The following is a 15,053-nucleotide window of genomic DNA, read 5'->3' as shown; positions in this document are numbered from 1 at the left end:
ATAGATTTCTTTAGATCCTAACTATTCTTTTATAACTTGAGGGTCTAGATTTTGTCATGTTAGCGTTCTACAAACAATAATCTTAAAACAACAAAGGGTTATGTTAACGCATACACAACAGCATATGCACATGCATGTACATGAGATTTATTAAGTAAAGGTTAATTAATGGTTTGTTTATCCGGATTCTTCTACCAAATAGATTTCTTTAGATTTTAACTATTTTTTTTATAATTTAAGGGTTTAGATTTTGTCATGTTAGTGTTCAACATACAATAATCTTAAAATAACAAAGGGTTATGTTAACAAATGCCCTTAGGGCAATTGTTATTAAATCATAATAAAAAAGTTTTAACACTACTTTCATGAAAAATATAAAAACTATCAACAACATTTATTGTTATATCATTTTTCCAATAAAAATATTTCTAAAAATAGTTCTTAAACCAATGTCCTTAGGACATTGGTTAACATTTCCCAATAACAAAATAATGTTGCAAACAAAACATAAAAGAGCATTGTTAGTGGAATGCTATCATGGCAGAATCTAAGCTCTTAAATCAAAAAAGAATAGTTAGGATTTAAAAAAAAAAAAAAAAATCTATTGGTAGAATATCTTAGAGGATTTGAATCCAGTTTATCTTTATCTTGGATGAATTTAAATCCTCTAGAGTTCTTAGAGTATTCTACAAGGTAAAGTTCTTCAAATCTCCACCATTCTTTCAAAATAAATGGGTAATATGCTGCCACATCATCAATCTACTAATAAAATCTCAAATCAATCTTAAAAGTCATGAGTTGATATCATTAACCCAAAAGTACGCACTCACCATTGTTTACGCTAAAATTTATTATTGGATACCTTTTTTGCTATTTTCTACACTTGTATACTGAAACAATTATGGCCATGGATGGCTAGATGGAAGTAACTTGGAAAAGCACGAGTGCGTTGATTAGGTCAGCACACCCGAGTCTAATATGCATGGACACGTCGTGTGACCGTCAACGCAACTACAAGCGTGTCTGTGATGATTTTTTTTTTCCATTCGGGCCGATACAGTCCACAATGGGCTAGAATAGGCCCCAAATCAAACCAATATGGGCCTAAATAAGTGTTTTAAAAAAAAAGGTAAAATTTTTTGTCAAAATACATTGTTTTGACATCCTAATTTAAAGAAAAAACTCTAAACTTATCTCAAACTCTCTCTGACTCTCATTCTCTTCGTCTCCTCTCTCTCTCTCTCTCTCTCTCTCTCTCTAACCCACAACTCTCCCTTAGATTCACTCCATCTACTATTGCTCTTAAATTGGTATATGTTTACCATTATATAAAAAAATATGTTTAACAATACAGAAAAATATATAAACAAAAATAAATTTATTAATAAACATATCTTGCCGCACTTATACTCTAATTTTTCAAAAATTGCTGAATCACTGCACTACACTTGTAACCACACCCCAATCCGAATTTGCACCCATGCTTCCTAGGAAGTAACATTTTTTGATGAACCCTAGGAAGTAACATGGACATTATTATTTCCGTTTTAGACATGCCTTATTTAGAACGAGAGGAGAAAATAACAGTAACAACGAACTCTATTCAGCAATTTCATGTCCTGGATGAGTTGTAACAGGATATACAGCCTTATGAACTTTGCATACCAAGTCCCGACACAGATTACCCTCAATTGCAGAATTTCCACCAAAGTTGGGACTGTCCTGTTGCTCTTGTTTTGGCATAAAACATCAATCCGGATACAAGTCTCTGCTAGAATGACCCCAATATTGGCAGTTTCTATGGTTCTTATCAGTTTTTTTTCAACTTAAAATGCTAGCTTGTTTTTACCCTTTAATGGTTTAACCTCACTTTTCTGGGTATAAATGTACTTCTACACAGCTTATTTTTAAAACAATGAAAATAAATTCATCCCAACACACTCATTGAGAACAATGAAATGAAAATACCGATAACATGGTAGTTAAATAGCAAAACATCAGCATAAAATTACAAACACAATTCTATATACTACATGGTTCCAAGCTAAATTCTAAGGTATTGAACTATGAATTAACGAAAAGTATGTCGATTGACATGTCATTTCCCATAGTTAACATAAGTCAGATATACCAACCCACAAGAGAAGGGTGGAAAGAATGAAGCTACAGAAGCTGGCTTGATTAGAACGTCTTCTCAATAACAAAAAATGAGATCATGTTTAGCAACGAATATATGCAAGAACAAGACATCGGTATCAACCAGAAACTTTCATCCTGTACAGTTGCAACAAAAGTGATTGTGATGTATAGAAGCATATATACATTAAATATTACAACGTAAATAATGGCAATGACAACATGCTGCTAATCTATTAGAATCCTTGTTGCGCCAATTCAGAATGAGATTAGACATAGCAAAAAATTTAAATTACTGTTGGTTTTCCTATATAAAAAAGAAAAAAAAAAGTGATCATACATAAATGCTGAATAGTCATCAATAAAATAGGAATATTTATCAGAACTAAACACATTTAAACATTGTTCCATCCAGTTGAAACATTATTGTTATAAAAACACTGATGCTAATTGGCATCAATTCAAGTCCATGGGCATCTAGATGTCATGATTCACAAAATCATTTGCAAAATAATTTCATATATTTTTGTCTTTCTATTATATAAGCGTAATATACTAATATCACAGCACTAAAGGATTCAATAGTTCACACCAAGAGAGTTTCAGCACAGTGCAATATGGTGGTCATTTGTATTGAGTTTTTATTACATTTTGGGTTAACTAGCAGCTTTTGGAACCTATGCAACATGAAGATGTTTAAATGTATAGTTCCCTATGATTTTCCATTTTCACTAAACATCATTCAGTAAGCCATAACCTAAAATCATAATCAAACATAGTTGTGACAAATGAAATGTTCTCAAGTCACAAAATGTCCTCAACATAGCCATTAAGAGGTGTGAATGTGCAATATAAATTCTGAGAATAAATGAAAGGAATTATCTCAAGTGACATGATAGTGATATGGCAAGGAAACATAATCAACTGAAAGTGCTTCTCACAGCAGTTGAAAAAGGATGAATGTTTATGTTGGTAATATTTAAATGAGTCTCCATTTTTCTTCAACCCTATAATCAAGTTCAAGATAATATTATATTTAATTCAATAAACAACCTCAACTTTGTGCGTTTGTACATAGCATAATAGAAAATTTTCAACTATAAAAGTTTCAAAGTCCCTAATGACACTTTTCATAGTGAATTTGAACATCGCCCAATGACAATCACAAACATTTTCTAAAATCATACATATGAACAAGTTTTAGACAACATGCCAACAGAAATTACAAAATTCAAGGATTGAGCAATCATGATGTACCTCAAGACAAAATCACAAGACCAAGGTACATGGCTCCACAAAGAAACAAAAGAGATATCAACCCCCTGAAAGTAGAGTTCTTCACAATTAGAAATTGAAGCAATAAAACATAATTATAGGTCATAAGAGCACCTTGTGTTATTGGTTTAAGATATAAGAACAAAAACTATTCAAGTCAAAAATTGAATTTTTCAACTCTTCTAAAATGATACGATGCTCAGTTGCTCACCAAATAATGCCCCATCCAACACCATTACAGCAAGGACACACTTCAGCAAATTTTTCGGCATCACTAGAGTGAACTCTACGGGATATTAGATCATCATATATGTCTGCATAATTACATACAGATTAATCCATATTTCCATACACAGCCAATTAAATTAATGATTAAATTGATTGTTTCATTCCAAAGTCATACCATAAACTGAAAACAAGCTGTTCATAACACCTGCATTTTGATAAAACTGAGTAAGCATTGATTTTTCACCCCATCACATTGTGTAAAGGTACAATCATCCTATTCCCTGAACAATATGGAAAGAAAAACAGCAGAATTTCATTTACCAATGAACAGAATGATGTACCGCAGTATACGAACTTTTGTTGTTTCTTGTAGAGCCCAAATTACACCAAGGAAAAGTATAAACCCTGAGGTGAAATACGAAATACATAAACATATAGAACCCAATATGTTGTGGCATGTATAAAAAATAGTAAGCCAAATTTTAAATTATGAAAACACTTACCAATACAGAGTCCTCGAAGAGTCCACTGCAGGAAAGACCAAAAGAAAATTGAATTAAATTAATTAATTAAAATGTCATACCACAGGATAAGCATGATGACTTCCAATATTTAAAGCAATAAAAAAAATAATCATGATAATTGATGGGCATTCAAAACAATTTAAATCATCTTCTTTTGTCTTGATGGTATTTTTATCTTTTTTATGGTATACAAAAGAATAACTTCAGAATGTCAAGAACGAAAACTTTCCACATTTTTCGTCAATATGTTCCCAACTTCAAATTTTGCATTCAACTACCATTTGAAATGCTGTGTTTCATGTGAAATCCAAATTCCTTCATAAGTGCAGTGCAGTGCAGCATTCATATGGAATATTAAACAAAAAGAGAAAATCTACATGTTCATAAGTGCTCACATTTTTAGCTACAAAAAGTACAACAAGAAGTGCAGCAAGAAAACATCCGGCAGCTATTCTTGCAGTAAGAAGATTTGTGGATGCAAGTATCAAGACCATTCCCCAGAAGGATGAACCAAGATCTGGAATGCCACAAAATGGAGACGGTAAGAAGAGAAGATTGCATAATTACCAATTATTTATTGGAAAACTGCACTGAGAAACAACATGTATTGAACCCAAAGATTCTAAAACTTAAATTCAAAACAAAATGAATCAGGTTAATCATGGATAAACAATATGTCACAGCAAAGCATGCATTTGAACACTTCTACATAGCTGTTGCATAAGAGTAATATCTGCTATTAAATAAGAGTTAAAATATATTAAGGACAGGTAACATTACATCCAGCCGGCAAGATTAACCAGTAAACTCCACCACGTGTCTGTGTGGTTCCACCTTCATCTACATTAACCTTGATCCCTTCTACCTGCATTGAACCATATTTTGTCATGCTGACAATCAAAATGGTCGATGTTGATGCTCAAAATCTTCCCATGCTATGTTTACCCCAATGCTCAACAAAAATTGATACCAGAAGGCTTTGTTGAGCCACAAAATCATCAAGGTCCAGAAAAGACCTTACTTGTATGGCTTCTTCTAGAGTATTATAAATATGATGGCATATCTTATGTCAAGATGTCGTCATTATGTACTAAGAAGGTATCCCACCAAATTAAAATGAAAATAGCCATTTTTTTCTCATATCAAAAGAAGATCAATACATGCAACTAGATACATATACCCAGTCCAAAAAGGCCTAAGCAGAAATAGTATGTTTTAGTAGAAATCCCAAGACACCTATAATTACTCCTCTCCCACTTCATGGCTTAGAAACTCAATAAAAGACTGATGGTGCCAAATTTATTACTAGCATTAAAAGGTATGAAAAGCGGCCTATGAAATCAAGAGTTTACATAGGCATCAATAAAAGGCATCTTTAATCTTGGACATTTAAGCCAACTGCTATGAATGTTTTTGGTAAATGGATAAAGGTTGTGCAAGTAGATGTCCCTATATTTATTTAATTTTGTATTACAACGAAGGAGAGCCTGCTGTGTTACTTTACACTATTAGCCACAAACACTATGTCTTTTAGATATGAGAGTTGTGCTGCTTAAGTCTATAGAAGAGTTTGTTATTTTCGGAAGCAAATAACTCTAAAAATAAAAACATATAAGCCATCATAATAAAACCAGGTTTTCTTTTGTAACATATCACCATGACTGCATGAGTGTTGGGAAATTCATAGATAAAATTATGTGGAAAGAAGTGAGCTTCTTACATGGCCACAAGTAAGTTTACACGCAACAGCATGACTCGCTTCATGAAGAAATACAGTGACTAGCTTGAATGGTTTCAGCAAAAATGTTCTCCACAACTACATCAATAAGAAAGATTCACACATTAAGCATGGCATTCAAAAAGTAAATTCTAAGAGAATTACATACCAGCAAGTACCAATGTCTAACAGCAAATAACAAAAACTGGCTCTGTTTCAAAACTGACTGAACTTTTAGTCAAGTCCAGTTTTCAGAAAACCACATAACTTGGATTTACTTTTATGATTCCAACTTTTCAATTTCCATGGGTTAAGTGTATTATCCAGAACTGAATTGGAATTGCCTTTCATTTATGATAAGATAGAGCTTTATACTGCATAGCAAAACAGTACAACAACATTATCTATCTAGGATTGTTTAGCAATTTTTTATACGCATTCAGAGTAATGTTTTGTCTTTGAGTTCATTAACAATCTTCCATCCCAGATTCAAACTTTAAAAAAGATTCTGTAAAAAGAAACAAAACTAAAATATAACTAGCAAGAGACAAAAAGGGGGTGGTCTCAGAATTTTATTGAAATTGATAAATACCCACTTGCAGTTTAATAAAACACCACCATTCAATGAAAGAGGTAAGCACATTAACAGAAATTGATAGTGACATGGGCACCCTTTAAAGTTTTGATCAATGGAACCTTGGGGCAAAAACATACCCCATTAAAGAAAAAAAAAAGGGATTTTGATCAATGGGTTCCAACTTCTCTACTACAATGCAACAAAGAATAAACCATTAGGCTCTTTAACCAAATATGGGTGTCTCACTGATCAAACGTAGTTCAAGATTTTGCTCAAGAAGTATGAGAAGCAAAAATGAAATAGGAAGTGAGAGAGAGAGAGAGAGAGAGAGAGAGAGAGAGATACCGCTAGTATGACAACAGCGCAGACAGAGACAGTGATGAGAAACACAACTTGATCATGGTTGCAGCAATTCTTAAGCTCCCAATTGGGCTTCATCTATTTTCCTTATCTGCTTAATATTTTATATGAATACGATCCCAGATATGATATGCAACAACTTCAACTTAGGCTGATCTCTTGGTTGGTGCTCAAGCTCAATTGGATTGCTGGTTGGGATTCATGGGATCCATAATCTTATTATTACTGTTTAGTATTGAAGACTCGGAAAAAGAACTCAGAAAGTTTTGGTAGCCAAAAAGTGTAACTTTTGCAAAGAAATTTTCAAATTGTAATGGGGATTTGAGCTTACCTATGTTTATGTTAAGAAATGCTACTACAGTCAGACCTAATAATAACGCTCGTAAAGTTTTTTAGTGGAACAAGATTTTGAATTTTTTGATGAACAACAAGATTTTGAATTCAATCAACCACAGGTCCAGATTTGTATATAAAATATATTAGTTTATCATTTGTTAAAAAAGAAAGTACATGTATAACTTTACTTTTAAGCTTGACTTTATCATATTATTTTGTCGTACTTTGTTTTTTTCTGGGACAGCCAGACCAATCCCGACCTCCGCAATTATGCAATTGACATTTGTCTTGATGTAGGGCTGGGGCACAATGTTTCCAGTCATGATAACTAGGTCGCCCTCATTTTAAAACCCTCCTACTAGAGAACAATGTGGTGGTGGTTGTTGTTGTTTGCCTTTTCACTCTTTCTATTAGGGCATTCACTTCCGCCTTCTAAAAGATATTTGTTGGTATAATTTAGCATCAAAACACAAAAAACCACCATTAATCCATTCACATTCCCTTAATATATTCCTAATTTTTAAAATATATATATATTGGGTTCAACAGTTCAACGTAACAAAAGTTATACAATTGATTAGCAAAAAAAAAAAAAAGAGTTATACAATTTTTTAGATCATAGATGTCTAAAAGTTTTCATTTGGGAATATAAATATATATATATATATATATATTGCATTTTTTAAATGTACTTTATTTATTTTAAATTCTCACTTAACAATATATCTTACCTTTCATACTTTACTTTACAATACATTATATTAAAATAATATTAAAAAATTATACTTTGATAATGGAGTCCATGCTCAACTCACCCAAAAAAAAAACACAATACCCAACACATGATTAGAAGTTTAGAAAAAAGAATTAGAACCTGCGCATTTTTATGAACAATGAGAATCATTTTACATTTTGGCTCCCGGATGCGAATGCTATCTATTGGTTAAAATCTTAAAAACGCTCTAATAACATGTCGTGTTGAAATATTTATTACTTGCCATATTAACTTGCCTATTTAATAACAATTTTTTCTCTTTTCCTTTGTTAATTAGGAGTCCCAAAATGAAGAGAGAAAGAGAGAGAGATTTAATGCAATCTCAATTATTCTTAACTTTAATGCAAATTAAATGATTTGTTTGCCAAAAAGTTCATATTTCAAATTTTTAATCTAATAATCTAACTTTAGATTTAATGGTGGATTCTAGTTAACTGAACTAGTCAAGTCTTACTTTTAAAATAAAAAAAAAAACTAATAAAGTCTCTGATGGTTGAATAAGAGATATGAGATTCAATCCCCACCTACACTACAAACCGATTGGTGTCTTGGTCTGATGATAAAGAGCTATCATCATAAGCGAACGTCATAAGTTGAAATTATCTCCAAAAAAAAAAACTTTAAATTTAATGTAATCTGTTTGCCAAAAAGTTTATTACTTTTTGTTTCTTTATCTCGGTTTTTTTTTTAGAAACTTTATCTCGGCTTGATTTTAAACAATCTAAGTATTCACTTTTAATTTTTTAATAAATAAACTAGCTTTTAGCTTTTTATCTCACATTATGCAAATAAGCTATAGAAAAATAATGTAAGCAATTTTTAAATAGACATTTATTTGTCCATTGATCATGTTGTTTACAAATGACATATATTTACCGTAGCTAATGTTATGATGGACGGTCAGATTTTACAGAAACAACTATGGATGGCGGCACTAGGGTGATGGACAAAGAGAGTAGGTAACACAACGACATGTGTAGTGAGTAAACAGATTAACCTTGTTGGACGGACAGGGAGGTAGACGGACACTAAAAGGTGGATGGTGGCAAGAGCCACGTGGCACCTACATGGTTTATTTGGTCCTCAAGGAACCTTAAATGAAAACAACTTATACTCCATGATTAACCCTAGTCAATAAAATCTCTATATGGAAAGGATCCCACAAAATATGCACATTTATGAGGATCTTCTTACAAGGAAATATTCCCCTTCGCCAAGGAACTGAGGTCGGTTTCCCTACTACTATAAAAACCCAAAATCCTTAGAAACCAAGATACGCATAATTCACCCCAGCTCTAGCACTCTAGAGTTGTAACAGTTTTTTTACTTAATTTTCGGAGGGTATTTGGTCAGTACCACACCAGTACTTTCTTGAGGTCTTCTTTTCCAGTGTTGTGTAGGTGTTGTTTTGGGCACGTGAGGACTGTGTAGCTTACTAACGATTTTCGGCTTCATCAGTTGGCACCATCTGTGGGAAAACATAAGTGAGCCATACTACTACTTCCCAAACAAAAAGTTACATGGTTCTTACTGGCTCGATGGCAACCAACACCAACAACCAAGGAGACAAACCCTGTACTGTGACCTTTAAAAGATAGGTCCAGACTCTCGTCGTGGCTGTGGAACGCCTTACCAAGCAAAACCACGACTTAGAAGAATAGTTGCGCCAAAGGGACGCTAAGCCTCGAAATCAAGAAGAGGAGCAGAAGGGCAACAACCTTTTGCACGCTAATGGCAGACAGAATAGGGAAGGGCTAGAAGGCAGCAACGCCATGAGTAGGTTGACAGCCACAGATATCACCCCTCGAACCTAGCCACAGATATGCAGATGATAAGGGAACAGATGGACTTGATGATGAACGCCCTCGAGGGACGGGTATCAAGTTATCTCGACGAACTGGTGCACCGAACGGATTCGCCCTTCACGCGCCTGTTACTTCGTTCCCTCTCCCGCTGAAGTTCCGTATACCACAAGTAGAATCCGTTGACGGGTCAAGGAATCCTTTGGACCACCTGGAGACGTTTAAGACCTTCATGCACCTGTAAGGCGTAGAGGACAAGATCATATGCAGGGCCTTTTCCATTAAACTGAGGGGTCCTGCAAGAGTATGGTTTAGCAGGTTGACGCCAAATTCCATCAACACCTTTAAGGAGTTAAGCGCCCAGTTTGCCTCGCACTTTATTGAGGGACACAAGTGCAAGAAGTCAACCGCATGCCTAATGAACATTAAGCAACGGGAGGATGAGATGCTAAGGTCTTAAATCACCCTTTTCAATGAGGAGGCCCTCTCAATTAATGAAGCTAGTGACAAGATACTCGTGGCCGCGTTCACCAATGGATTACGGAAGGGGAAGTTTTTGTTTTCCCTACACAAGAACAACCCGAAAACCATGTTAGATGTACTTTACAGGGCTACCAAATACATGAACACGAAGGACGTGTTGCTCGTGCGAGAGGAGAACCCCAAAAAAGAGAAAGACAAGAGGAAGCAAGACAGGAAAGAGGACGGAAGGCCATGAGGACAATAGAAAGATGAAAGGAAAAATGCTCCAAGCCCCCTACAGGAAGGTTCACAACTTTCACCCCACTAAATGTCCCCATCGATCAAGTACTTATGCAAATCAAAGATAAAGGATCGCTGACGTTTCCTGGCAAGCTGAAAGGTGACCCAACAAGAGGTCCAAGGACAAATACTGCTGCTTCCATCTAGACCATGACCACAATACGTCCGAATGCTACGATTTGAAGCAACAAATAGAAGCCCTGATTAGGCAAGGAAAATTGCAAAGGTTCATCAGCAAAGAGAAGACGAACCAGCCATAAGAGCAGGGCTCCCGGAGGGAAAATGAGTGCCCTAAACTACCCATAGGGAACATACAAATGATTGTAGAGGGCACCGCAACCTCCTGTTCAATCAGGAAGGCGCGCAAGATCTACCTCCGGATGGTTCAGAATGTCTAGTTGACCGGTATGGTCTTGAAGATGGCGTGCATCGATAACCCCGTAATCGGGTTCTTGGAGGAAGACACTCGACATCTCCATCATCCACACGACGACGCACTTGTTGTGAGTATACAGATTCGTGACTACAACACTCATAGGGTCGTGGTGGAAAATGGCAGCTCTGTTGATAGACTCTACTATCCAGCCTTCTAGTAGATGAGGATTGGGAGGGAACAGTTGACTCCGATTGACGCACCACTTGTTGGGTTCGGAGGAACAAGAGTGTACCCACTCGGCGCAGTCACCTTACCTGTTACCGTCGGCGATTACCCTCAGCAGATCAACAGGGATGTCACATTCCTAGTAGTAGAATGTTCATCCACTTATAACGCCATCTTGGGCCGCCCTATCCTTAATTCATGGAAGGCCGTAGCCTCCACCTACCACCTGATGGTCAAGTTCCCCATTGAGTATCACATAGGAGAGGTACGAGGTGATTAAGTAGTAGCACGCGAATGCTATATCACCATGTTGGAGATGGACAATCATTTCTCGGTGATGTGCATAGAAAAGCGTTGGGCTTGGGCAGAGCTGGACGATAGGTTGGAAGAGGTACTGCTTGATGACTCCATGCCTGACCAGAGGACAAGAGTAGGTACTCTTGCAAGCCCACCGGTCTGTTAGGCATTGATATCATTTCTGAGGAAGAACTAGAATGTCTTCACCTAGAGCCACAAGGACATGCCCGGAATCAGTCTTTCGGTCATGGTCCATAAAATGAATGTATCGCCCACATTTTCTCCCATTTGTCAGAAGAAACAGGTATTTGCTCCAAAACGAGACATGGCCATAGCAGAAAAGGTTTGTAAGTTGCGGAAAGCAAGGTTTATACGAGAAGTATACTACCCCGACTGGCTGGCCAACGTGGTGATGGTCAAAAAGGCCAATGGGAAATGGAGGATGTGCGTAGACTTTACAGACATGAATAGGGTGTGCCCCAAAGATAGCTACCCGCTCCCCCGGATAGATATCCTAGTAGACTTAACAGCAAGATATCAGCTACTGAGTTTCATGGACGCATTTTCTAGTTACTACCAGATCAAGTTAGACAAAGCTGACCAAGAGAAGACTTCTTTCATCACTAGCCAGGGCCTCAACTATTATCAAGTAATGCCATTCGGACTTAAGAACATAGGTGCCACGTACGAGAGGTTGATGGATAAGATATTTGCGCATCAGATTGGGTGGAATGTCCAAGTATACGTGGACGACATTCTGATTAAAAGTGTACGAAAGGACGACCACCTAGATGACCTTAGGGAGACTTTCGAAACCCTATGGCACTATAACATGAAGCTGAATCCGAACAAGTGTGCTTTCGGAGTGTCGGCAGGAAAATTCCTAGGACTCATGGTATCTCAAAGGGGTATTGAGGTTAACCCAGACAAGATACTTATCATCACGGAGTAAGCTCCGCCAAAGACCGTCAAAGAGGTGTAAAGTTTGAACGGAAAGGTCGCTACATTGAACAGGTTTGTTTCGAGAGCCACAAATAAGTTCTTACCCTTCTTTCACACATTAAAAAATGCCTTTGAATGGACAACTGAGTGTCAGCACGCGTTCGAGGATCTAGAGGCATATCTTTCTTCCCACCTTTGCGTAGTCCATCCAAGCCCGGAGAGGGGTTTTTTCTTTACTTAGCCGTCTCTTCAGCCGCTGTCAGCACAACCTTAGTTAGGGAGGAAGACGGGGTACAAAAGCCTGTGTACTTCACGAGCCAAGTGCTTCGAGGCTCAGAAGAGAGGTACCTGTTATGGAGAAGCTCGCTTTTGCATTGATAACTGCAGCATGAAAGCTAAAACCATACTTCCAAGCCCACACTGTTGTTGTCTTGACCAATAAACCCCTACGGAGAGCTATGAGCAATCTGGAGGCAGCTGGAGGAATGGCACTACGGGCAATTAAGTTGAGTGAGTTTGACATACAGTATCGCCTGCGCATAGCCATAAAAGGACAGGTTCTTGCCGATGTCATTGCAGAATTCACCCACATGGATGAGTAGGGGGCTGGAGAGAATCCCCAATGGATGGTCCACACGGACAGCTTGTCAAACAAACATACAGGAGGAGCTGGTGTAGTACTCTGCAACCCAGAGGGAGACGAGGTTGAGTGCGTGGTTCGACTTGACTTACCCACAACAAATAACGAGGCTGAATACGAAGCTTTGATAGCAAGGCTGGATCTTGCACAGGCAGCATAAGCCACGAGTGTGATCATGCATTGCGACTCCCAAGTAGTCACCAATCAGGTCAACGACGGTTACAAGTGTAGAAGGGAACAGATGAAGGAGTACCTTGAGCAAGTGAAGAGTCAAATAAACAATCTCAATGCAAAGTTGGTGCAAATCCCTAGGGAAGAGCACGAACAGGCCGAACGTCTTGCCCAAGCAGCATCAGCAGAGCACATGTCTTTTTTAAGTCAAGGACTCTTCTTTATTTAGGATCACCTGTGATAAACACAGTTAGCATGCAGGAGATAGGTTCCGAGAATAACTGGACGACGCCAATTACCACCTACCTAAAGTTCGGCACGTTACCGGATGATAAGGGAGCTACAAGGAAGTTGAAGGTCCATGCTGCACAATTTGTACTGATCAAAGACATTTTTATACAAGAGAGGATTCTCCCGACCATACCTAAGGTGCCTTATCCCCGAGAAAGTAGACTACGTCATGCGAGAAGTTCACGAAGGAATCTGTAGAAACCATTTCGGATCTCGATCATTGGTCCACAAGCTAATCCGGGCTAGAAATTACTGGCCCACTATGCAAAAGGGTGCCTTTGCATATGTCAAAGCTTGAGACAAGTGTCAGAGGTTCGGCAACATAATCTGACAACCAATAGAGGAACTCACCCCAATAATGACCCCATGGCCCTTCGCTTAGTGGGGTTTGGACATCATGGGTCCATTCCTGACGGCTAAGATTATTAAATCTTTGGAACATTATAAATAGAATTAGGCCCTATCAACTATGCTATTTGTGTTTATAGTTTGGATTTAATATCTTGTGTGTACTAAGTGGCTGTGTTGGGCTGGTTGTTCTATTTGTAATTTGTTTGCTCTTCAATATAATGTCTGAATTATCCAAAAATAAAATAAAATTATAAGTACATCTTATGCACTGGATCATGTGGAACAATGTTAATTTGCTTTCATTTACTACTTTCTATTTCAAATGATTATTGTTGATTGTGCATCACTACTCTCTCTATTTTATATGTTCGAATATGCTATAAGCCTATATTTGGGGAATTTATCCCTCTGTGGTGCTTGTTGATTCTTAGCTAGCTTGCGGGGTTAATGATCTATTGTTTTTTTTTTTTGTCAGTAGTTTCTGCTTTGAGTTTGTATTGGGTCTCCCCTGTTATTGTGCAGGGGTTTATTTTGCTTTTAGGTTGGCCTTTGTGATTTAGAGGCTGATGGTTTGTTTTTTTCATTTTTAAGGTCTGATGGCCTAGACTTTGTAAAGTTTAAAAGAGATGTCCTATCAATTAAGCTAGAGAAAAAAGGCCTAAAGCTTTCAAAATACATTCTACAAGTGTTGATTTTGGACCCAGACCATCATGAGCCATCACTACTAATATTAATACCTTACCACTAAATGTTATCATATATCAGCATTTCCTAGATGTTATTCCACTTGAGTATGATATGATTATAACATAAAATACCAAATAGTTAGACAAATAGTGAATTCTATAATTAGTTTCTTTTCGTGAAAAAAGCTACAACAAAGTATTGAAAGCAAATGGAATGTAATCTAAGATAGCTTTATGGATGAATCTAAGATAGTGGGTATGGGGTATGGTACCCGCCCAAATCTTAGCCATATGTTTTTATTGTTTCAATCTTGACCGTTTATTGATTTTAATATATTTTCTACACATGTATATGGACAGTGCAGTCATTCATCAGGCAAAGTTGAAACATTCAAGGACAAGGTAGACGCCATCCATCGACAAGATATTTGCGGACTTGGTTGTTAAGCATATACAACTTGTGAAAGAGCAAATTACTTTTAGTTGTTATAAACTATTAGTTGTTGGAAAAATGGAGCTACAATGTGAGGATGGAACCTTTGACGAAAAAATAGTTGCAGAAATATTGAATGTAATTGTTAA

General features: G+C 36.8%; 1 protein-coding gene across 1 annotated transcript; it reads right to left on the bottom strand.

Moving 5' to 3' along the window:
• Positions 1-1,944: 1,944 nt before the first annotated feature.
• LOC142630703 (uncharacterized) lies at positions 1,945-7,270 on the bottom strand. The gene is made up of 10 exons (XM_075804729.1): positions 6,803-7,270; positions 5,884-5,979; positions 4,944-5,028; positions 4,559-4,680; positions 4,143-4,167; positions 3,961-4,044; positions 3,815-3,844; positions 3,623-3,725; positions 3,394-3,458; positions 1,945-2,274 (listed from the first exon to the last, which is right to left on the bottom strand). Exons 1-9 carry the CDS (start codon positions 6,893-6,895, stop codon positions 3,395-3,397), a joined length of 702 nt encoding a protein of 233 aa, XP_075660844.1. The 5' UTR covers positions 6,896-7,270; the 3' UTR covers positions 1,945-2,274; position 3,394.
• Between the last annotated feature and the right edge of the window lie 7,783 nt (positions 7,271-15,053).

This window comes from Castanea sativa, chromosome 4 (assembly GCF_040712315.1).
Source record: "Castanea sativa cultivar Marrone di Chiusa Pesio chromosome 4, ASM4071231v1".
NCBI lineage: Eukaryota > Viridiplantae > Streptophyta > Magnoliopsida > Fagales > Fagaceae > Castanea > Castanea sativa.
Note: the sequence above shows the minus strand (reverse complement) of the source record. Positions and strands in the feature narration are given on the sequence as shown.

Bases quoted from the DNA above. Each gene is read 5' to 3' on its own strand.
- LOC142630703 (XM_075804729.1), bottom strand. From the start codon at position 6,895: ATGAAGCCCAATTGGGAGCTTAAGAATTGCTGCAACCATGATCAAGTT. The intron at 4,168-4,558 runs GTGAGCACTTAT...TCTTTCCTGCAG, and splicing joins TACTTTTTGTAGCTAAAAAT to TGGACTCTTCGAGGACTCTG. The intron at 3,845-3,960 runs GTAAATGAAATT...ATCAAAATGCAG, and splicing joins GTACATCATTCTGTTCATTG to GTGTTATGAACAGCTTGTTT.